The sequence below is a fragment of the Neovison vison genome, chromosome 7 (genome assembly GCF_020171115.1).
Source record: "Neovison vison isolate M4711 chromosome 7, ASM_NN_V1, whole genome shotgun sequence".
NCBI classification, from domain to species: domain Eukaryota; kingdom Metazoa; phylum Chordata; class Mammalia; order Carnivora; family Mustelidae; genus Neogale; species Neogale vison.
In genome coordinates, this window is record NC_058097.1 from 32,758,545 (window position 1) to 32,781,934 (window position 23,390).

The 23,390-nt window shown below is 42.3% G+C and overlaps 1 protein-coding gene across 1 annotated transcript in view; it reads left to right on the forward strand.

The window, feature by feature from the left end:
* The window catches only part of LOC122911468, a 79,482-nt gene that overhangs the window by 43,744 nt on the left and 12,348 nt on the right, over positions 1-23,390 (forward strand). Inside the window, exons 4-6 of the mRNA XM_044256197.1 lie at positions 17,645-17,722; positions 20,836-20,918; positions 21,065-21,191. Coding sequence (XP_044112132.1) covers positions 17,645-17,722; positions 20,836-20,918; positions 21,065-21,191 — 288 coding nt within the window. The remainder of the gene's footprint in view (positions 1-17,644; positions 17,723-20,835; positions 20,919-21,064; positions 21,192-23,390) is intronic.

The window sequence follows — 23,390 nt, forward strand, 5'->3', positions numbered from 1 at the left end:
GACTCCAGTGATTACATTGGACTCATTCGGATATTCAGTGTGGTTCCCCTAGCTCAAAGTCTGTGTCCTTAATCATGTCTCTAAAGCCCCTTTGGGACATAAACTAACCTGTTCACAAGCTCTAGCAGTTTTGCTGTGGATGTGTCTTAGGCCATTCTGCCTGCTGCAGGACATTAGGACCAGTGGTCTCAGTAGTACCCGAGAGCATTGCTCCGTGATGGGATAGCACTGTTACTGTTTCTTTAATTCTACGATGCCATTCGTTAAAAAAAAAAAAAACCAAAAAAACCCTTTTTTTCAAACATAAGCAGAATTAGAGAAACAGTGTAATGTACTGCTCTGTGCCCATCACTTTTTTCCAGTATTACTGACCCTTGGCTAGCCCTGAGCCTAGTCTTGGTCCTCACCCCAGCTTGAAATTATTTTGAAGTCAATCTCTGAGAACATGTTTATATATTTGTATTTCAGTATGTTTTTCTGGAAGTTAAGAACTCTGTTTTTATTACATAGTCACTGCTTACTAATATAACTCTCCCAAATCAATAGTTTAATATCATTAGATATCTAGACACCATTTATATTTTCTTGATTATCTTATAGTTATTTAATTTGAATTGAGATCTGAATAAAGCCTACGTACTACATTTAGTTGACTATCTCTCTTATTGGGTAAAGTATATATAACATAAAAATTACCATTTTAGCCATTTTTAAAAAAAAGACTATTTATTTATTTGAGAGAGCTGGAGAGCACAAGTAGGGGGAGGAGCAGGGGAACAGGGAGAGGGAGAAGCGGCTCCCCATTGAGCAGGGAGCCCGATATGGGGCTTGATCTCAGGAACCTGGGATCATGACCTAAGCCAAAGGCAGATACTTAACTGACTGAGCTACCCAGGTACCCTAAAACTCTATACTTATTGAACAAGTCCCTTTGCCCTCTTCCCAGCTTTTTTTTTTCCTTTTTTAAGATTTTATTTATTTATTTGACAGAGATCACAAGTAGGCAGAGAGGCAGGCGGGGGGGCGGGGTGGCAAGCAGGCTCCCTGATGAGCAGAGAGCCTGATGTGGGGCTCGATCCCAGGATCCTGGGATCATGACCCAAGCCGAAGGCAGAGGCCCCAACCCACTCAGCCACCCAGGCACCGCCCCCTTCCCAGCTTATTAACCATCATTCTACTTCCTATTTCTAGAAGTTTGACTACTTTAGTGCTGTGTTCCACCCCACCTCTTGATGGTGATGCTGTCAGCTAGGAATACCTGGGCCTCTCTGATGGTGGGCTCCATTGATACTTACCCCGCGGGGGGTTGGGGCTATGACTGGTTTTGGTTCTTTTTTTTTTTAATGATTTTATTTATTCATTTGACAGACACAGAGATCACAAGTAGGTGGAGAGGCAGGCAGAGAGAGAGAGGAGGAAGCAGGCTCCCTGCTGAGCAGAGAGCCTGATGCAGGGCTCGATCCCAGGACCCTAGGATCATGACCTGAGCCGAAGGCAGAGGCTTTAACCCACTGAGCCACCCAAGTGCCTCTGGTTTTGGTTCTTAATGATCACAGGATGCACCTCAGCAAAAACAAATCAGGGAATTTTGAGGAACAGGATTTATTACTTCAAGTCCTGGAGGGTATGATACAAGTAAGGTCCCAAGCAGAGAGAGAGAGAGAGAGGGAGGAGCTGGGGCTCTGACTTCATTAGGGTTTGCAGGTGGAATGTCTGGCATTTTGAGGGGTCACTCATTATTGGCTAATTTGAAGCATAAGAGCAGAAATGAGGGCATGGGAGAGTGGAAGCAGGATCATTGAAGTGGTCAGTTATCTACCTCACCCAGCATATTTCTAGAAGTGGAACTTCACTGGTGACTTAGTTCCTAATCTGGTGGTTTTACCTAGTGTCTGTGTCATATACCTTGGCAATATGTTTATTCAAGGTGGTCCAGCATTTTTCTATAAGGGGAACTTTACTGGTGACCTAGTTCTAATCTGGTTGTTTTACCTAGTGTCTGTGTCATAAACCTTGGCAATATGTTTATTCAGGGTGGTATCTTTGAAATGGATGTCTTGGCAGTCAGAAGCTTAATTAATGTCAGGCACTTAACCTACATTTAGTTACCTCATATTTTAAGTGAAATCCTATCATTGTACTTTTGTGACTGATTTATTTCACTTAGCATAATGTCCTCAAGGTTTATACATGTTGTGGCATGTGACTGGATTTCCTTCCTTTTAAGACAGCATAATACTCCATGGTATGTATGATGGTTAATTTTATATATTGGCTGGATCATGTGGTGCCTAGGTATTTGGTCAAACATTGTTCTGGATACTTCTGTGAGGGTGTTTTTGGAGAAGAGTAATATTTAAATTGGTGGGCTTTAAATGAAAGAGATTGCCTTTCAAAATGTGAATGAGCCTCATCCAATCTGTTAAAGCCTGAAGAGAACAAAAAGGATCCACCTCCTTCAGCAATTGAGAATTCTCCGGTAGATTGCCTTCGGACTTCATCTGCTGCATCAGCTCTCACTCGTACTTCAGCAGACTACCTTCAGACTCACACTGAAACATTGGCTCTCTTTAGTCCCCAGCTTGCCAGTCTACCCTGCAGATTTTACATGTGCCAGCCTCTGTAGTCAAATGAACCAATTACTTATAATAAATCTCTATGTATACGTCCTATTGGTTGTGTTTCTCTGGAGAACTAACAAATACAGTATGTGTAAACCACATTTTGATTCTCTCTTCTTCCATTGATGACATTTGGATTGCTTCCACTTCTTGGCAATTATGAATAATGCTGCTATGCACATGGATGTGCAAATATCTCTTCGATATTGCAGCTCTTTCGAATATATACCCAGAAGTGGCATTGTGAGATCATATGGAAGTTCTAATTTTAAATTTTTGAGGAGCTTCCAGACTATTTTCCATAGCCGTCACACTATTTTATAATCGCTCCAACAGTGCACAAAGGTTCCAACTGCTCTCCAACCCCACCAGTACTTGTTTCTGGGTTTTGTTTTGTTTTTGTTTTTGTTTTTGTTTTTATGGTGGCCATCCTAATGGTTGTGAAGACTGTGTTCTCTCTGTTTCTTTCATTCTCTCTCTCTCTCTCTCTCTCTTTTTTTTTTTTTTTTTAAAGTAAGCTCTATGCCCAGTGTGGGGCTTGAGTTTTAAACTCAAATCCTGAGATCAGGGGTTGCATGCTCTACTAACTGAGCCAGCCGGGCATACCTTATTGTGGTTTTGATTTGCATTTTTCTGATAATTAGTGAAATAGAGCATCTTTTTAGGTGCTGAGTGCCTATTGTATATCTTGTTGGAGAATGTCTGTTCAAGTCCTTCGCCAGTTTTTGGATTGGGCTCGTTTTTTTGTTGTTTAATTGTAGGATTCTTTTTATGTATTTGGCATATAAGACTGTTACCAGATATACGGATTGTAGATATTCTCTCTCATCTTGTGAGTTGCCTTTTCACCCTGTAAGTAACCTTTTATGTGCAAAAGTAATTTTGGTGTAGTCCAGTTTATGTTTTTTTCTTTTGTCGTCTCTGCTTTTAGTGTCACATTCAAGAAATCATTGCCAAATCCAGTGTCATAAAGCTATCCCCCATCTTCTCTTCTAAGGCTTTAATAGTTTCAGGTCTTATATTTAAATCTTTGATATACTTTGAGTTAATTTTTGTATATGGTGTAAGGTAAAAGGGTCCAACTTCATTCTTTCGCATGTCGATGCTAGTTTTCCCAGCCCATTTTGTTGAAGACTATCCTTTTCCCATTGAATGGTCTTGGCACTTCCTAAAAAATTATTTAACCCTCATATTTGAGGGTATATTTCTGGACTTTTGGTTATTTTGGTCTGTGTATCTGTTTTTATAACAGTACCACACTGTTTTCATTACTGTGCTTTGTAATAAGTTTTGAAATCAGGGAGTGTGAAACTTCCAACTTTGTTCTTTTTTTTTTTTTTTTCCAAGATTATTTTGGTTATTTTGGGTCCCTTGGAATTCCATATGAATTGTAGGATGGAATGTTCAGCTTTTGCAAAAAAGTCATTGGGATTTTGATAGGAATTAAACTGAGTCTGTACATTGTTTCAGGTAATATTGACATCTTAATAATACTAAATATTCTAGCTCGTGAAGGTGGGATATCTTTTCACTTATTGGTGTCGTCTTTAACTTCTTTCAACAACACTTCATAGTTTTCAGTGTACATAGTCTTTGACCTCCTTATTTAAGATTATTCCTAAGTATTTTATTGGTTTTGTTCGAATTGTTTTCTGAATTTCTTTTCATATTGTTCATTGGTAGTGTATAGAATTGCAACTGTTTTTTGTAAGTTGATTTGTGTCCTACAATTGAGCTTAATTTGTTTATTATTCTAACAGGTTTTTTTCTTTTTTTAAAAGACTTTATTTATTTATTTGACAGACAGATCACAAGTAGGCAGGGGGTGGGGGAAGCAGGTTCCCCGCCAAGCAGAGAGCCCAATGTGGGGCTTGATCCCAGGATGCTGGGATCATGATCTGAGCCGAAGGCAGAGGCTTCCACCCACTGAGCCATCCAGGCGCCTCGTTTTTGTTTTTTGTTTTTTGTTTTTTAATTTTTTATTTTTTATTAACATACAATGTATTATTAGACCCAGGGCTAACAGTTTTTTTTTTTTAAGTTGTTTTTGGTGCAGTGCTTTGTAGGGTTTTCCCTACATATATAACATCATGTCATCAATAGAGATAATTTTACTTCTTTCTCAATTTGGATGCCTCTTATTTCTTCCTGTTTCTTAATTGCTATGGCTAGGACTTCTAGTCTTTCGTTGGAAAGAAGTGGTGAAAGTGGGCATCTGTGGGGCGACTGGGTGGCTTAGTGGGTTAGTCTCTGCCTTTGGCTCAGGTCATGATCCCTGGGTTCTGGGATCAAGCTCCGCATCGGGCTCTCTGCTCGGCAAGGAGCCTGCTTCTCCCCCCCTCTCTCTGCCTGCCTCTCTGCCTACTTGTGATCTCTGTCTGTCAAATGAATAAATAAAATCTTTAAAAAAAAAAAAAAAGTGGGCATCTTTGTCTTGTTCCAGATCTTAGAGGAAAAGCTTGCAGTCTCACCATTGAGCATGATGTTAGCTTTGGGCTTTTCATATATAGCGTTTATTATGTTGAGGTAGTTTACTTGTATTTTTAATTTGTAGAATAGTTGTAGAGTACTTTTTTTAAATCATGAAAGGTTATTGAATTTTGTCAAGTGATTCCTGCATCAGTTAAGATCATGTGAATTCCTTCAACCTGTTAGTGCACACTGATTGATTTTCATATGTTGAACCATCTTTGCATTAAAGGAGTAAATTATGCTTGGTTATGGTGTGTAATAATCGTTTTAATGTTCTTTTGAATCCCAATTGTTAGCCATTTTTGGAAGGTTTTTGCAGCAGTGTTTATTAAGTACATTGATTTACAGTTTTCTGGTAGTGTCTCTCTGGCTTTGGTATCAGGGTAATGCTGGCTTCATAGAATTAGTGAGAAAGTGTTTCCTTCTCTTCAGTTTTTTGGAGGAGTTTGAGAAAGATCTGTTACTTCTTTAAATGTTTGGTAGGGTTCACCAGTGAAGCCATCTGGTTTAGAGTGTTCTTTATGGAAATTACTTGCTTGCTTGTTCTTGTTTTTGTTTCTGTTTTACCTCTTGCTCTCCCAAAGGATAACAGTTAACAGTGGCAAAAGGCCACTGCAGAAGCAACAGCCAGAACTGGCTTCATGCTCAGGAGAGAATACTACGCCCCTCCTCAGGGTATTCAGTACTCCATACATTCAGAGAACCTTTTCTTTTCTTTTTTTTTTTTTTTTAAAGATTTTATTTATTTATTTGTCAGAGAGAGGGGGAGAGAGAGCGAGCACAGGCAGAGAGGCAGGCAGAGGCAGAGGGAGAAGCAGGCTCCCTGCCGAGCAAGGAGCCCGATGTGGGACTCGATCCCAGGACGCTGGGATCATGACCTGAGCCGAAGGCAGCTGGTTAACCAACTGAGCCACCCAGGCATCCCCAGAGAACCTTTTCTAGTAACAAACTATAGAAATGGTCCCTGGAAGTATAGTCTTCCATGGGGTTTTTAATCTTCTTACTAGTTACAGATTTTTCAGATTTTTTATTTGTTCATGATTCAGTCTTGGTAGGTTGTATATATTTCTAGGAAGTTGTGCATTTCTTCAAGGTTATCCAGTTTGTCGTGTGTATCATTACACATAGTCCTCTCTCTCTTTTTGTTAATACTTGTTTTTGAGAGAGAGTGCCTATGAATGGGAGAGGCAGAGAGAGAGGGAGAGAGAATCCCAAGCAGACTGGGCTGAGCCCCACGTGGGGCCCAGTCCCACAATCCTGAGATCATGTCACTGAGGTCATGACCTGAGCTGAAACCAAGAGTCGGACATTCAAGTGACTTCGTCACCCAGGTGCCCTCATAGTACTCTTACAATCCTTTTTATTTATGTAAAAATGGTAATAATGTTTTCTCTTTTATAACTGATTTTAGTTATTTGTGTGTGTGTGTTTTTTAATCCTGGTTAAAGGTTTATCAATTTTGTTGATTTCTCCAAAGAACTAACTCTTCATTTTATTGATTTTTGTCTATTGTTTTTTTTTTTTAATATTTTATTTGTTTATTTGACAGACAGAGATTACAAGTAGGCAGAGAGGCAGGCAGGGGCGGGGGGGGGGGAAGCAGGCTCCCTGCTGAGCAGAGAGCCCAATGGGGGGCTCGATTCCAGGACACCAGGAGATCATGACCTGAGCCGAAGGCAGCGGTTTAACCCACTGAGCCACTCAGGCGCCCCTGTCTATTGTTTTTCTAATCTTTATTTATCTCTGATCTAATCTTTATTATGTCCTTCCTCCTGCTAGCTTTGGGTTATCTGTTCTTCTTTTTCTAGTTCTTAAGTGGTAAAGTTAGGTTGTTGATTAGAGATCTTTTTAAAATTTTATTTATTTATTTGACAGAGAGAGAGAGCACAAGCAGAGGGAGTGACAGGCAGAGGGAGAGGGGGAAGCAAGCTCCTTTTGAGCAGGAAGCCCGATGTGCGGCTTGATCCCAGAACCCTGGGATCATGACCTGAGTGGAAGGGAGACGCTCTACCAACTAAGCCACCCAGGTGCCCCGATTTGAGACCTTTTTTCATGTAAATGTTTACAGCTGTACATTTTTCTCTTAGCATTACTTTCACTGCATCTCAGTTTTGCTGTGTTTTGTTTTCATTTTCATGGTGTCAGGGTATTTTCTGATTTTTCACTGGTTTCTTTGACCCATTGGTGTTTAAAAAGGTATGAATTTCTCCATTTTTGCTGTGATCCGAAAAAGATACTCCCCCCCCCCCCCGAGATTTTATTTCTTGGGGCTCCTGGGTGGCTCAGTGGGTTAAGGCCACTGCCTTTGGCTCGGGTCATGATCCCAGTGTCCTGGGATTGAGCCCTACGTCGGGCTTCCTGCTCAGTGGGAAGAAATAAAATCTTACCCCCCAAAAAAGATTTTATTTCTTTATTTGACAGAGAGAAATCACAAATAGGCAGAGAGGCAGGTGGGGGTGGGGAGGGGGAAAGCAGGCTCCCTTCTGAGCAGAGGGCCTGATGCTGGGCTTGATTCCCTGGATCGTGACCTGAGCTAGAGGCAGATGCCACCCAGGCGCCCCAGAAAAAGATACTTTTTATGATCACAATGTTTCTGAAATTGTTAAGACTTGCTTTTTGACCTAACATGATCTATCCTTGAAATGTTCAGTATACACTTGAAAAATGTGTATTCTGCTGTTGTTGGGTGGAATGTTCTTTCTGTAGTGGTTGATGTTTCTTAAGTCTTCTTAAATCTATAGGTTCCCTCATTTTTTTTTTTTAAAGACTTTATTTATTTATTTGACAGACAGAGGTCACAAGTAGGCAGAATGGCAGGCAGAGAGAGAAGGGGAAGCAGTCTTCCTGCTGAGCAGAGAGCCTGATGCGGGGCTTGATCCCAGGACCCTGAGATCATGACCTGAGCCGAAGGCAGAGGCTTTAACCCACTGAGCCACCCAGGCACCCCCATTTTTTTTTATATATATATTTTTTTAATTGAAGAAACATGTCCTTTTTTTTTAAAAACATTTTTTATTTTTTATAAACATATAATATATTTTTATCCCCAGGGTACAGGTCTGTGACTCGCCAGGTTTACACACTTCACAGCACTCACCATAGCACATAGCCTCCCCAGTGTCCATAACCCCACCCCCCCAAGCATGTCCTTTTTGTCTTCTGGTTTCCCATAGTCTATGCCAATTGCATCTTGTGGTGTCATTTATTTTTTATTTACTTTTAAATATTTTATTTACTTATTTGAGAGAGCAAGTGAAAGAAAGCACAAGCAGTGGGAAAGCACAAGCTCAGCAGGGAGCCTGACCTGGGCCTTGATCCCAGAATCCCTGGATCAAGACCTGGGCTGAAGGTAATCGCTTAACTACTGAGCCACCCTTAATAGGTGGCTTAACCTTTTTTTAAAAGATTTTATTTATTTATTTGAGAGAGAGAGAGGGGAGAGCATAAGCATAGGGAGCAGTAGGCAGATGGAAAGGGAGAACCAGGCTCCCTGTAGAGCATGATGAGCCAGCCCTATGTGAGACTCAGTCCCAGGACCCCAGGATCATGACCTGAGCCGAAGGTAGTTGCTTAACCAACTGAGCCACCCAGGTGCCCTTAGTAGTAGCTTTTAAAAGGAAAACACACGGGGCGCCTGGGTGGCTCAGTGGGTTAAAGCCTCTGCCTTTGGCTCAGGTCATGGTCTTAGGGTCCTGGGATGGAGCCCCACATCCGGCTCTTTGCTCAGCAGGGAGCCTGCTTCCTCCCTCTCTCTCTCTGCCTGCCTCTGCCTACTTGTGATCTCTGTCAAATAAATAAATAAAATCTTTATTTAAAAAATTAAAAAAAAAAAAGGAAAACACACAACATCAAATGTATATATTATTGTAAGAAGGATCCCTAATTTCATATATGGAAAAAGTACACGTCTTACATTTGAGAAAATAGGGGAGTGATGGTCATAACTGACTTGGAGTAGCCAACAAACAGATAAACAATGAAAGACTATTTTACTTGTTAAAGGAGGACAAGATGGGTCTAGTACATTTTAGAAAGGCTGATTAGATAAAACTTAAAGATGGGGTACCTGGGTGGCTCAGTCAGTTGGGTATCTGTCTTTGTCTCAGGCCATGGTCCCAGGGTCCTCGATGGAGTTCTGACTGGGGCTCCCTGCTCGGTAGGAAATATGTTTCTCCCTCTGCATATCCCCCCACCTCGGGCTTGTGCTCAAGCATGTACTTTCCCTCTCTTAAGTAAGTAAATAAAATCTTGGAAGAAAGATTAAAAAAAGAAAAAGAAAAATCTTAAAGTGAAAAACTTTGATACTGTGTCTCTGTGTGTGTATGAACTACCATATATCCCAATCATACTGCTTAATGAGATGTTAATATATGAATCAACTTTCTTAGGTAGCACCCTTAAGGCTTTTGGAAGAAGATAGAGTAAAAAACACATAAGTAAAATTTTTTTAAGTCTGTCTGTTTGATATGCTTGAAGTTCATAAAATTTCCCAGAATACGGGTTTGGCAGAGGACACTTCTGTATATCTAAAGAGTATTTGCTTTAATAGCTGATATTTGCATGGAATATATAGAAGAGTAGAAGCACTAGAAATAATTTTTCCATGTTTATGCAGCATTCTTTTTTTTTTTTTTTAAAGAGAGGGTGAGGGCAGGGAGGGGCAGAGGGAGAGGAAGAAAGAGAATCTTAAGCAGGCTCCATATCCAGTGCAGAGGCTCACATGGGGCACAACCCCAAGATATGACCTTAGCTGAAATCAAGGGTTCGGTGCTTAACCAACTGAGCCACCCAAGCGTCCCACATACTGTTCATTTCTGATAAAGTTTTGAATCACTTGATTTTCATGTGTTCCATAAGTATTTATTTAACACATGTTATGTATTGGGCTCTGGGTGAGTTGAGAAAGTGTATATTTGAAGTTCTTGCTTAGCGATTTTACCCAGCAATTACTGGATTCCCATTTGGTTATCACTAAAGCACATGTTGAAAGGTTGCAAAACAGGTATAATGAGTGGGGAGAATCCCTGACATCTTTTCCTGAAAAGATACTAAAGAGGAAGGAATGAGTAAAAAAATAGAACCGTCTATCTGTCCTGGCAGGAATTCACGTCTCTCCATTTACACACTGTCATTCATAGGGTTTTCTAGCACTGGTGCTGGTTTTAGGTGATCATCCAAGGCCTATGCAGAATCTGATTTGACCTAAAAGATCTCACTCCTCTTTATCACCTGCTAGGTGACTTCTCCTAATTACTGGTGTCGGCATTTTTTTCCCTTTTTGTTTTTTTTTTTGTTTGTTTTTTTTTTTTTTACTTACACTTATAAAATAATAAGGGTAAAAATGCAGTAAAGTATTCAAGTCATTGACCTAAATAAACACCGTTATGCAGAAAAAGCTGTTGAGATAGCTGAGAATGAGTATCTGCTCCCAGGTTCCCTGTGGGTAACACGAAGTGTCAGACCGGCAGTGGTTGAGATGTCCTTGTGTGCAGTGAAATCCTGGTTTTCTGTGTGTGGCGGTCACAAAAGGTCGAGGAAATTCCAGTTCTGGTTCCTGTAACTAAAAAGTTAACCTAGCCTGGGGTGCCTAGATGGCTCAGTTGGTTGAGTGTCCAACTCTTGATTTTGGCTTAGGTCATGATCTCAGGGTTGTGGGATTGAGCCCTGTGTCGAGCTTGGGCTTGGCAAGGAGTCGACTTGAGGATTTTCTCCCTCTCCCTCTGCCCCTCCCTGCTGCTTGCATGCTCACTCACTCTCCCTCAAATCTTTTTTTTTTTTTTTTTTAAGATTTTATTTATTCATTTGAGAGAGAGCGCACAAGCAAGGACAGCTACAGGCTGAGGGAGAAGCTGACTCCCCACCAAGCATGGAGGCTGATGCAGGGCTCAACCCCAGGACCCCAAGATCATGACCTGAGCCAAAGGCAGGCTCTTAACCAACTGAGCCACCCAGGCGCCCCTCAAATAAATAAATCTTAAGAACCAAAAGAAAGTTACCTAATCCTCAAGACCTAATTGTCTTCATGTGTTAAATGAGAAGGGCTGGCCTTTATGAAACCTGAAAGTCTAGGGAATTTTAGAGTTAAAAAAAAAAAATTTCATTTTAGCAAATTCATTGATTCCGCAGTTATTCATTGAACAGCTTACATTGTGGCAAGCCCTGTTGGAGTTGCTGGGGAAACTGTAAACAGACAAAAATCTAGAAGATTACCTTCTAGAATCTTACCTTCTATCTTCTAGATAGATATCTTCTGTCTTCTAGAAGCTTACCTTCCTGCTTGGGATGGGATAATACCCAAAAAAGTAAGAATATGTAGTATGTGATCAGTGTTCCTCCACACTGCTGAGGTCATCAAAAACAAGGAACGTTTGAGAAACTGCTTCAGCCAAGAGGAGCCTGGGGAGACATGACCAAAGAATGAAATGTGGTATCCTGGACCAGAAAGAAAGACAGTAGGTAAAAAGGGAGAAGATCAGAATAGAGTATGGACTTCTTTTAATAAGAGTGTGTCAGCATTGGTTCACTAGTTGTAGTAAACGTAGTCCAATTTAAAAGATGCTAATAATAGGGGAAATGAAGTGTAAGTTATCTGGGAGATTTCTTACATAGTACTGTCTTTACAATTTTTTCTGAAAATCTAGAAGTGCTGTAAAAAATAAAGTTTATGTTTAAAACGTGTGTGTGTGTGTGTGTGTGTGTGTGTGTGTGTGTATGAGTGACAGAGAGAAAAATGAAGCTGGGTCAGAGGGTAGGGAGCACAGGTGGTAAGGATGGTGAGGGAGGGCCGGACAGATAAGATAACATTTGGGCAGAGCCCTGGATGGAAGCCACGTGGGTGTTTGCAGGGGTGGGGTGGGGTGGTGGTGTTTAAGACAGAGAGACCTAGAAGGCATAGCCCCCCAGGAGTGCAGGTGGAAGTAGAGAATTAGGTCAGACCAGTGGGGGGGCTGTGGCAGGGTGGGGGCTGGGCATTAGGTATCTTTTAAGTCCGGATCAGGACTTTGGCATTGACTCTGGACCAGATGCGGGCAAAGCCGTGGGTCTGGCTGCCTTCCCTGTGGCACAGATCCCACATCACATGGCCCTCCTTTCACAGGCTTCTGAAAGTTACCACTTGAGGGCCTCGTTAGGCTTTAGAGCAAGGGTTGGAAACCTACAACCGTGGGCCAAATCCTATCCCACCGGGTTCTCTGCAAAACTGTACAAAGGTGAGCTCCTACCTCTTCCCTCCCTCCCTTCCGTGAGGTGGTTTCATATGTTCATAGACAATTTGTAATTGTTTTGTCACATTCTGTATTCCATCCTGGGATTCTCTCGACTTCCTAAACGATTTGTTAAAATCTGCATACATTAAGGTTCACTCTTTATGCTGTGAAGTTCAGTGGGTTTTGACAAATGCATATAGTGTCATGTATCCACCATCACTGTTTCATGCAGAATAATTTCACCGCCTGGAAAAAACCCCTGTGCTTCGCCTATTCAATTCCATCCTGTCAAACCTCTGGCAACCACTGATCTTTTCACCCATCTTTATAGTTTTGCCTTTTCCGGAATGTCATGTAATTGGAACCATACAGTATATATCCTGTTTAGACTGGCTTCTTTTACTTAGCAATATGCATTTTAAGATTAAGCCAAGTCTCTTTGTGGCTTGATAGCTCTTTTCTTTTTATCACTTAATAATTCTCATTGTCTGGTTGTGCCAGTTTATCTGTGTCCCCTACTGAAGGGCATCTTGGTTGCTTCCGGTTTGGGGCCATTATGAATAAAGCTGCTATAAACATTCATGTGGAGGTTTTTGTGTGGACATAACGTTTTCAAATCAGTGGGGTGTGATTGCTGAATCGCATGGAGACACTGTTCAGCTGTTAACTCACCCTGGTTGTTTTTTTTTTTTTTTTTTTTAAAGAATATTATAGAGGAAACATGACTTTTTTTGATTTGTGTCCTTTGACAGTGCCATGCTACTAACTCGTTTCCTATTTCTGGAGGCTTGATTGAAATTTCTCCAGAGGAGTGTTAAAATTCAAATTGTTTTCAGTGAAATTTGAAATTATGATGGAACTTCTAAGAGTAGATTCTTAAAAATCTTTTTAATTTTAAAATTTATCCCCAGTGGGTCCTACCCTGAGAACTTAATAGATCAGCTGTCTAATAAGTTGAAGTAATTGAGATACAATAGTAACAAGTTAAAAATAATCGTACTAGCATTCCTGGAGGCTTTGGGAGTGACATGTACATTTAATTTGAAATAGTGAGGAAGTGTTTCGATGGACTCTTTTTCTGTAGATGTGTAAGCTGCTCTCCATGTAAAGACAACAGAATCTGCCTGATTTCTGACTGGTGCTAAAACTTGAAACATTTTGAAAACACATTGATGTTGAGGTGTGTGGCTGGCTCATTCGAAGACTGTGTGACTCTTGATCTTGGGGCTGTGAGTTTGAGCCCCACATTGGGTATAGAGATTACTTAAAAATAAATAAATAAACTTAAAAAAAAAAAGAAAGGAAAGAAAGAAAACACAATTGATGTGACAGAGGGAAGGTATGAAACGGGAGAAAGGCTTGGATTTTTTTGTTTTACTGTCGTATGGTTATTGATGTGTAATAATACATAGTAAATATCCTGCACATTTTTAAAATGTACAACTTCAGTTTTGACATGTGGATGACTGACCGGCACTACAATCAAGGTAATGAACACGGCTATCATTCCCCAAAGTTTCCTGACTCGTCATTGTCATTACCCTTTGTCTTGGCAACAACTAGTCTATGTCACTTTTATCATGATAGATTAGCCTGCATTTTCTTTTCTTTTTTTAAGATTTTATTTATTTATTTGACACAGAGAGAACAAGAGAGCACAAGCAGAGGAAGAGGGAGAAGCAGGCTCCCCACTGAGCAGGGAGCCTGACACAGGGCTTGATCCCAGGATCCTGGGATCATGACCTGAGCTGAAGGCAGCTGCTTAATGGACTGAGCTACCCAGGCTCCCCTAGCTTGCATTTTTTATAAGTTTCTGTATATTGTATATATAATTTATGTGAATTATATAAATGGTAACATACAGTGTATATTTGTATGGAAAAGTTTCTGGTTTCCCTCAGAATAATTGAGATTCATCTGTATTGTTGGGTGGATCGGTACTTCCATTTCTTTTTTTTTTTTAAGATTTTATTATTTATTTGACAGAGAGAGATCACAAGTAGGCAGAGAGGCAGGCAGAGAGAGAGAGAGAGGGAAGCAGGCTCCCTGCTGAGCAGAGAGCCTGATGCGGGTCTCCATCCCAGGACCCTGAGATCATGACCCAAGCAGAAGGCAGCGGCTTAACCTACTGAGCCACCCAGGCGCCCCTGGTACTTCCATTTCTTCGGTGCTGAGTAGTATTCCAATTTATGGTGCCATGGACTGAATTGTGTTCCTTTTAATTGCATTTTGGAGCCCTAACCGCCAGCGTGACTGTATTTGCAGACCAGGGCTTTTAGGAGCTGAGTAAGGTTAAATGAGGTCAAAAGGGTGGGGCCCTAATCTTGTAGGACTGGTGGCCTTATAAGAGGAGGAGGAGGAGTCTTTCCTTCTGCACCATTGAAGGGCTGTGAGGGCACAGCAAGGAGGTGGCCTTTGCAAACCAGGAAGAGAGCTCTCTCTAGAACTGGACTATGCTGACATCCTGGTCCTGGACTTCCTGCCTCCAGGACTCTGATACAATAAACTTGTCGTGTTTTAGCCATCCAGACTGTGATGTTTCGTTACTGTGGCCTGGGCAGGCTAAGACCTGTGGCTACACCGTAGTTTGTTTTGTTGTCTTTCTGTGGTTAGACATTTCTAGTTTTTGGCTCTTTGCACATCTGCTATGAACATTCATACACAAATTTTTTTGTTTTTTTTTTTTTAAGATTTTATTTATTTATTTGATAGAGAGAGAGATCACAAGTAGATGGAGAGGCAGGCAGAGAGAGAGAGAGATATGGAAGCAGGGAGCCTGCTGAGCAGAGAGCCCGATGCGGGACTCGATCCCAGGACCCTGAGATCATGACCTGAGCCGAAGGCAGCGGCTTAACCCACTGAGCCACCCAGGCGCCCCATACACAAGTTTTTGAGTAGATCTGTGCTTTCATTTTTACCTGGTAAAATCTACTGGCTTGATTATGTGTTTCATCTTTTAAGAAACTGCCAGATGATTTTCTGAAGTGATTGTACCATTCGTACTAGCAGCATATGAGAATTCTGGTTCCTCTATATCATTCTTGAGGCTTGAATTTTGAATCGCTCATCCTTAGGTGGTCCACCCAGATGCGCGGAGGAGGCTCTCCACCTGCTAGCGCACGTGGGCAGGCAGCCATTTCCCTGGGGAGCCCGCTGCAGTACTCTCTAGAGTGTTCTCAAATGGGAATTTATGCCCACGTGAATTTACATTCCATAAAAATACAGAATGGCTTAATATCTTTATTCGTTAAGATTTATCCTTCTTTCATGGCTTTTCCTAGTTTTATTTTGCTTGCAGACCTCCTGTGTTAAGCCCAGACTTTCTGGGCTATGAGGTATTGGAGGGAGCCTGGGTTTTTGAGTCATACACACCTGGATTTGAATTTGGGCTTTATGGCTTAGCTGTGTAGCAAGTTGTGTGAACTGACTCTCCATTTCCTCATCTTTTTCTAAAAAGTGTTGGGAGATTGGTAATACCCAGCTTGATTGGTTGTTATAAGTCTTAAGTATAATGCATTGAAAACATTTTCATTGAACATCTTGGAAACTATTCATTTCCCAAGATACATTTGTAATTAGAAGTCCCATTTCTGACTGACCTGCTACCCACGGAGTAGGAGAGGAATTAAAGTTTTAATGGGTACTACCAGATAGAGGGAGGCCCAGAATACATAGCAAAATGCCAGGGCTTAAGATAACCTTGCAGCGTTTAATAACATCCAGGCCTTCCTTTGGCCATTTGTGGATTTATCTCGTGTTCCTATTTATGTACTTACACAAAGACAATTCCTTCTGAGTGTGATTCCTTTTAGTAGCCCAATTTGTGAACCACCAGCATCCACGGTACTTAGGGAATGTTTTTAAGGAGGAGAAAAGGAACACACCGTGGCTCTGGGAGGGATGTTTCTCAGGCTTCTGGGATCCCAGCCAGTGTACACGGCTGTCTGCCTTTCTCAGAGCGGGAGCTGCCGTGTTTGAGTGCGGGCCTTTTGGCCTGCGGACTCCTTTGTCCAGCTGGCTGTGGTGCGTTGAGTGCTTTGGGCCTTCTCTCCCACGGAGAAGTGGGACTTATTCTTTGATGGCCGGGCCAGACTGCTCCTCTGATGTTACTGGAGTTTGAAAGGTTGTCCTTGTCTTCGAGTGGTTGGCATTAGTGTGGCCAGGTCGGTTAGAGTGGGAACTGTAGGGGAAAGGGAAGGTCCTGATGAGGTGGGAAGTGTGGGTGTCCGGCGGCGCTGGATTTGTTTTGCCAGGTGAGGGTGTCTGGGGCCTTCTCTCCCCTGCCCAGCCACTGGGTTCCAAGTGTCCTGCAGTGTTTCTCCTTAGAGCCGGCTGGCTTTCTTGGCATCATTCAGTCTAGTTGCTAGGAAGCCGAATAAGGCAAATGCAACTTCCTTTTGACTTACTCACATTGAACCATCTGCTTATTCCTTCTCATGGCCTTCAAACTTGGCTAGGATCATTGAGAAGAGGGTCGAGTGGAGCATCTGTGCTCCTGATCCTTTTTGGAAAAGGAAAGCTTTCTAATAACTCTTTAACCCTCTCGGTCCAAATTCATCGTAGTTCCTCTTGTTTAGCCCCTTGTTTCTTTTAGCTAACAATTTGGAGCAGGCATTTTCTTCTTAGGCTTTGCCCCTTATTTTTGTCTTAGATTTAGATCAGTGTTAATTCATTAACCACTACCACTTCTAAATGAGGAAGACGTTGTGGACGTGCATGGAATGCATTTGGCATGTAAACCTAACAGTGGTTTTAATCGAGGACTTCGACTGCTTAGAATTGATGCACACGAATGATTCAGGAACGTTCTTGATAAGTGCCATTGTGGAGTTGGTGTCAGATACATACATTAAAGGTGCCTGATAATTTGTGAAAATTTATGGTGATGTTGGTAGAGCATCTACCAAAGAGAAGCTTCTAAAAAAAAAAAAAATCGGATTTTTAAAAAATACCAAACACCACCAGCATTGCATTCTTACTTCTCTTTCAGTTTAATTCAGTTCATTTGGGTAAATCTGATTCATTATGTTGAAGCCCCTTTCCTTTCGTGCATTTATAATGGTCTTTTCTTGTGAGAGAGCTCTGCCTTCAGTTGTCAGCTCTGGAAAAGCATTGAGCAAACAAATTAGACGAAAATAGAAATAAGCATTACAAAATAGAATAGAGATTCTGAAAGAAAAAAAAAAAAAAGAAGTCTTCAGAAAAGCATTGTTCGAGTTTCAAAAATCCAGTCTCACTGAAGATTTAATCACCTTTGAGTGTACCAGAACTGTGGAAAGTAACATGTGGGCTATGGGAAATAATTTCTTCTTAAGTGTAATTTTGTCTTTGTTGGTTTTTTAGCAGCAAGCCATATAAACCTTTTCTGCCGACTTCTTATTCTCCCCAAGAGGGCTACTTAAAGGAGGGTGAAGACATGCTAAGGTAAAGTTTTATTGTTCTGGCTCAATTTGCTAAAAGCTTTAGTAGTAATGTAGATGTGTTCTTACTGTGCAGACTTACGTGTTTGTTAAAATTGATGCTATTAATATTTGCTTTTTGGGAAGTCCCTCAGGTCAGCTTGATCATATTAAGCCATTCTGCTTTAACTTCTCCCTTCCCATAGCCATTTGGACTCTAGTAACTAAAACAGGCTTACGAACTGGAGGGACTCGAACACCCAAGCCCCTTTGTGAGCTCTCCCTGGGTGACCCGCTGCAGCAGGCCCTCCACTCCCTTCTTCCACACCTCCCCACCTTTTTTGTGCCACCATCTGACCGTGGGTAGATGCTCTAAAAATGCTAATTTATTTTAGTTAGGAGGTGAATCGGTATTCCAGTACAAATAAAGTCCCTGAAAAATGGTTTGGAAGGGAAATGCAAGGGAAAGGGCACCTGGGTGGCTGGGTCAGTTAAGCGTCTGACTGTTGATTTCTGCTCAGGGCTGTGCCATGGAGCTCTGTGCCCTGCTCGTGCTTAGTTAGCATGGAGTCTGTTTGAGATTCTCTCTGTCCCTTCCCTCTCACGTGTTCTCTTTCTCTCCCGAACGGATAAATAGATAAAAAAGTGATACTAAAAAATAAAAATCCCTTTCAGAGTCCTCCCTGCCCTCCCTCTATTTATTTATTTATTTATTTTAAAGATTTTATTTATTTGACAGAGAGATAGACAGTGAGAGAGGGAATACAAGCAAGGGGAGTGGGAGAGGGAGAAGCAACTCCCCGTAGAGCAGGGAGCCCAACACGGGGCTCGATCCCAGACCCCAGGATCACGACCGGAGCTGAAGGCAGACACCTAACGACTGAGCCACCCAGGCGCCCCACTCTGCCCTTATTTTTAATTTAAATGGCTCATCCTGGTATATTGTTCTAGAACTTTCTTTCAAGTAAAATGTCACGGAGGATTATTGATCCTCATCGGTTTTGACCACCATGTAGGATTCCAAAGTCTGTAAACCAGTTTTGAAGGTAATCTCACGTAGTTTAGTCTGTCTTTCCACATTCAGCAGTGGAGTTCCAAGTAACTAAGGAGGTAAATCAACACGGCACTACAGGACTCCTGCTTTGGATCTACCTCTGTAGTTTTGGTAAAAGCAGTTTTCCTTGAACTGTATCTGAATTGATTTTTATATGTATGAACCTTGACAGGGCCTCTCTCTTGCCTGCATTAAAGATGAGATTTGTGTCAGATTAGATTAATAATTCAAAATTGAAAAATGCCTTCCTCGACTGCGGAAGCACTTGGAAGTATAGAATTCAGGAGTGACTGTTAATGGGGGTTAGTCTCTCTCAGGTAACGTTTCCTGACAATGAGACTCCAAATACTTGCACCGGTAGGCGATCTTCTGAAGGAGGGATTTTCTTAGCTCTGGCGTGAAGGAAGCCTAAAGGCAGAGATGGATGAGAATGGCTTGCATCTATTGAAGGCTTCTCCTGCATCAGACACCGTTCTAAGGGCTTTACCTACTTTAACTCATTGAATCCTCATAACAGCATTTCTAGGGAGGTTCCGATAGCCCCATTTCACAGGTGGGGAAACTGAGGCATAGCAGTGTTAAGTAAGTCGTTCAAGCTTCCCAGTTCGTAGGTGACAGCACTGAGATTCATACCCAGGCAGCTGCAATTTCAACATCAGGCTGCTTTTCCTGGATGGCCACATAGCAGCTTCTGGGGTGCACCCCCAACCCTGTCTGATTTACTTAGAGTGGTGGTGAGCAGTTTTCAGACCACTTTGAAAAAGATTCTGAATAAACTGTGAGAGAAAGCCAGCAAGAACACAGCCTAGCAAGGAGTAGAGAAAGCAGGCAGCTTGAGGAATGGCCTCGGGAGCCAACGGCTAGTGTTTGTTGGAGACAGTACACAAAGATGAAGTCTGTGTGGGGGAAGGAAGCATTCTCGGGGAGCTCAGGGTGCTCAGGCAGTAGGGGAGGCCTGGATTCATGCAAAAGCTTTGCCTCTTAAGAGTCTGGAGCCACGTCTTTGCTGTGTCAGGGAATTGGATGTGGCCAACAACCCAAAAGAAAATCGTACAGGAGACGAGCAAAGGGATCGACGTTTGCTGGCAGCTTGCTGAATAGTTGTGGTTTGAGCATGTTCCGTGGCCGCTTTGCCATGCAGCGTGATGCCTCTGGTGAGAAAGGAACTAATTGCTGCCTGCCGAGGTGGTTCTCTCCCTGGCAGGACACTCCTTGTGGACAGACACACTGGTGTCTGGATGCTGGAGAGCCGCAGTAAAAATGCCTGATTTAGGGTACAGAGTGCCTCGAATTCCCCCCTTTCTTCTGTTAAATCACAGCAAAGGGGACTACTTTAGATGCCTAATAGATTACCAAGCATCTGTGCGCTATTTTGCATGCCTTCAGCAAGGGAAAATGGCTGGCTCACAGGGGCTGTAGAGTGTTTAGGAGTAAAGTGAGCAGACTTCATTGCCTCATTTTTTACCCATAGCCAGTGAAGACCTTCAGAGGTAAGCGCCTCTTCTTCAAATGGTGTACATGGCTGCTAGAATTAACTCCTCTTTAAAATAAACACCTTCGGGGCACCTGGGTGGCTCAGTGGGTTAAAGCCTCTGCCTTCGGCTCAGGTCACGATCTCAGGGTCCTGGGATCGAGCCCCGCATTGGACTCTCTGCTCCGCGGGGAGCCTGCTTCCCCCCCGCCCCTCTCTCTACCTGCCTCTCTGCCTACTTGTGATCTCTGTCAAATAAGTAAGTAAAATCTTTTAAAAAATACATAAATAAATAAATAAATTAGACACCTTCGTGTATGGGCTTCTGTCTATCAGTCTGTCCTGACAAAGATCAATGGCTCCACGTAGTACTTTTCGTCATAACAGGCAAGAGGAAGTGAATGGGAGAGAACAGAAAAACTCCAGAAACTCGCCATAATTTTAAAATGAGAACGGATTATTGAGCATGTTTCTATCCCTGTGTAGACACGGCCCTTCTTCGGGTGCATACGCATTGTGCCAGGCGACCTTGTGTTTATTTCTTGGCTTTTGGGGACACATTTAGAGGGAAACTCAGTTTGCATAAACTATTATGTTTTCATGCATCCAATAGCGTTAAAGAATTACAGCGGAATGTGGCTGATTATTCAAAAAGGCACGAAGAGAACCACGAGCGGCCCCAGTCCACTCAGTTCGGTAAGAGTCTTGCTGAGATCCTCCTGTTTGCCTCATCTATTCTTCATAGAGCTGTTGCCATTCATTTTCACTTTTGTAAAAACCCTGAAAACCTTCAGTGATTGCTTTTGCCCTTGTAAGAGCATGAACACGTCAATATTTTTCAGGTGATGCCGGTGGCAGGGACACTCAGAAAGAACGGCTTTTCCAGCACTTTTATCAAATGATTCAGAAAGAACGTGATCGAGAGAGGCCTTCAGATTGTGTTATTGTTTCTATCAACAACGAGCAAAGGTATATTTTATTTCTTTCTAGCCTGTCGAATGAGAATATGTACAAATGGAATAATTAAGTATTCAGCCTTACGTACATAAGTCACTAAAAGAGAATGGAAAGATTCAGGAAATGCTGTTAGAACACTGCCCTAGGGGGTGCCTGGGTGGCTCAGTGGGTTGGGCGACTGCCTTCGGCTCAAGTCGTGGTCCAGGAGTTCTGGGATCAAGTCTTGCATCGGGCTCCCAGCATCATGGGGAATCTCCTCCCTCTGACCTTCTCCCCTCACATGCTCTCTCTCTCAAATGAATAAATAAAATCTTTAAAAAAAACCCAAAAAGCAAAAAACAAAACAAAACCATAAAAGAACACTGCTCTAGGAATTACAAGAATGTGCTGTTGGGTTTACCATCCTGTGGCTGTGGCTGGGAGGTTTCTGATGATACCTTTCTTTTTTTTTTTTCTTTTTCTTTTTTTTTTTTTTGATGATAACTCTCTTACTCAGTTTTCTGTATTGCTCGAGTTTTCTACAATGAGTATCCATCGATTTCATAATCAGGAAAAAAAAAAAACAAGGCTATTTTCAGACTGGGTTCTGTGTGCTGGGCACTGTCCTAGGCTCTGGGAGTACTTGAGTGAACGTAACAGACAAACCTTTGCATTGGGGTGCTGAGAGTAGTGTAGGACCCACAAGTTGGCCTCACTGATAATTTCAGAGATGGGTTCCTCTCCTTTCTTAACTGCTTATTGAATTCCTTTCAGCCTTTGTCCTTGTTATTTTTCCTTCGATGTGGAATGCCTGTTCCTTCTCCATCTGTAACTCGTGCAGGCTAATAACACTTGTAACTTGTATAGGCTACTTAACACCTGCAACTCATCCACGCCACTTTTGGCCTGTTTTGGCCTGGTCTCCTGGTCTCTTGACTGTCTCCAGCTTGTCCTTTGGGTCCACATAGTGCCCTGATCTTGTACACCATTGGCTGTCACTTGAAGGCGGACAGGAGAATTAATGTGGGATGATAATTGTCTCTGGATTCTGTCGGGTTTCGTAGTGCTTGGCGAAGACCATGTCGACAAACGGTTGGTGGGAGGCATGCGCACTTACTCCAGGCGAGGTGCGGAGTGAGGGATCCTGCAGACTTCAGACATGAGAACTAATCATTCCTGAACAGGAGACCAGGCACGCACAAAACATAACTCAGCATGAAGGCAGCACTGGTGTTCTCACTCTGTGTGAAAATCGACAATCTTGAAATGACTTCAGAATTCTTATTCTGTGATACCTGCTTTACAGAAACCTAATGTATTTGTAGGTAGCATCTTTACTGTTAGAGTTTGTGAAAGCAACATTATAGCTTCATCTCATTTGGAGGGTATTTGGGTTGGATCTTAGGAGAAAATGGCCTGGAAGAAATGAGGTCAGTCACAGCATGGGGAGGGTGGAGAGGCCAATTTCTTTTACATTAGAAAATTACGGGAGTTCCCTTTAATAATTGAAAGACCAGCAGACATGCCCTGGATTAATTTGATCATGTGGTAATTTAAACCAGTTTTGAACCAGAGGCAGTAAAGACTCAGCATGCATAGTGGCTTGGTTTTCCCTCAACATTTAGCAACTTTGCTATAGTCATTTGCATCAGCCAGGGAAACTGCATTAATCTTTGACTAAATTGACTTTCTTAGAACTTATAGTAGGCATCACATCAGATCTCTAGCACCTTGTAGCTCTTTCCGAGCGGTGAAGGGCTCCAGCGGCCGTTTGACTCCTGCACCCTGATGCCCTTGCCAGTCTCCCAACTCCAGAGTCAGGCTGGCTGGTGTGGACTGGAGCACAGTGCTGTGTGGTGGAGAGGAGTCCTTGAGATTGCTCTTCTGCTCCCCCACCATCTGGGGTGGTATTCGGAAACCGCTCCTCTGCCTGGCGTTCTGTAGTTCTGGCGTTTATCCACGGATTAAGACCCTCAGCAGGTGCAGCGTAGGAACTCCTTGGCCGAGGGCATCCTGCGTCTACCAGAGTCTGTGAACTGGGCCTTGCTGCCTGCTCTGTTGTCACTTTGATGTCGGAAGAGATTTGTAGTGATACATTGGTTGGCTAATTCATTCTTTTATACTCCTAAACAGTAATTAGTTTTCACATTATGTCCTCCAGTGTGAATTATTACTGTGATAGGTTTTTTTTTTTTTTTTTTAAATTATTGTGATAGTTTTGACTCATGGGCT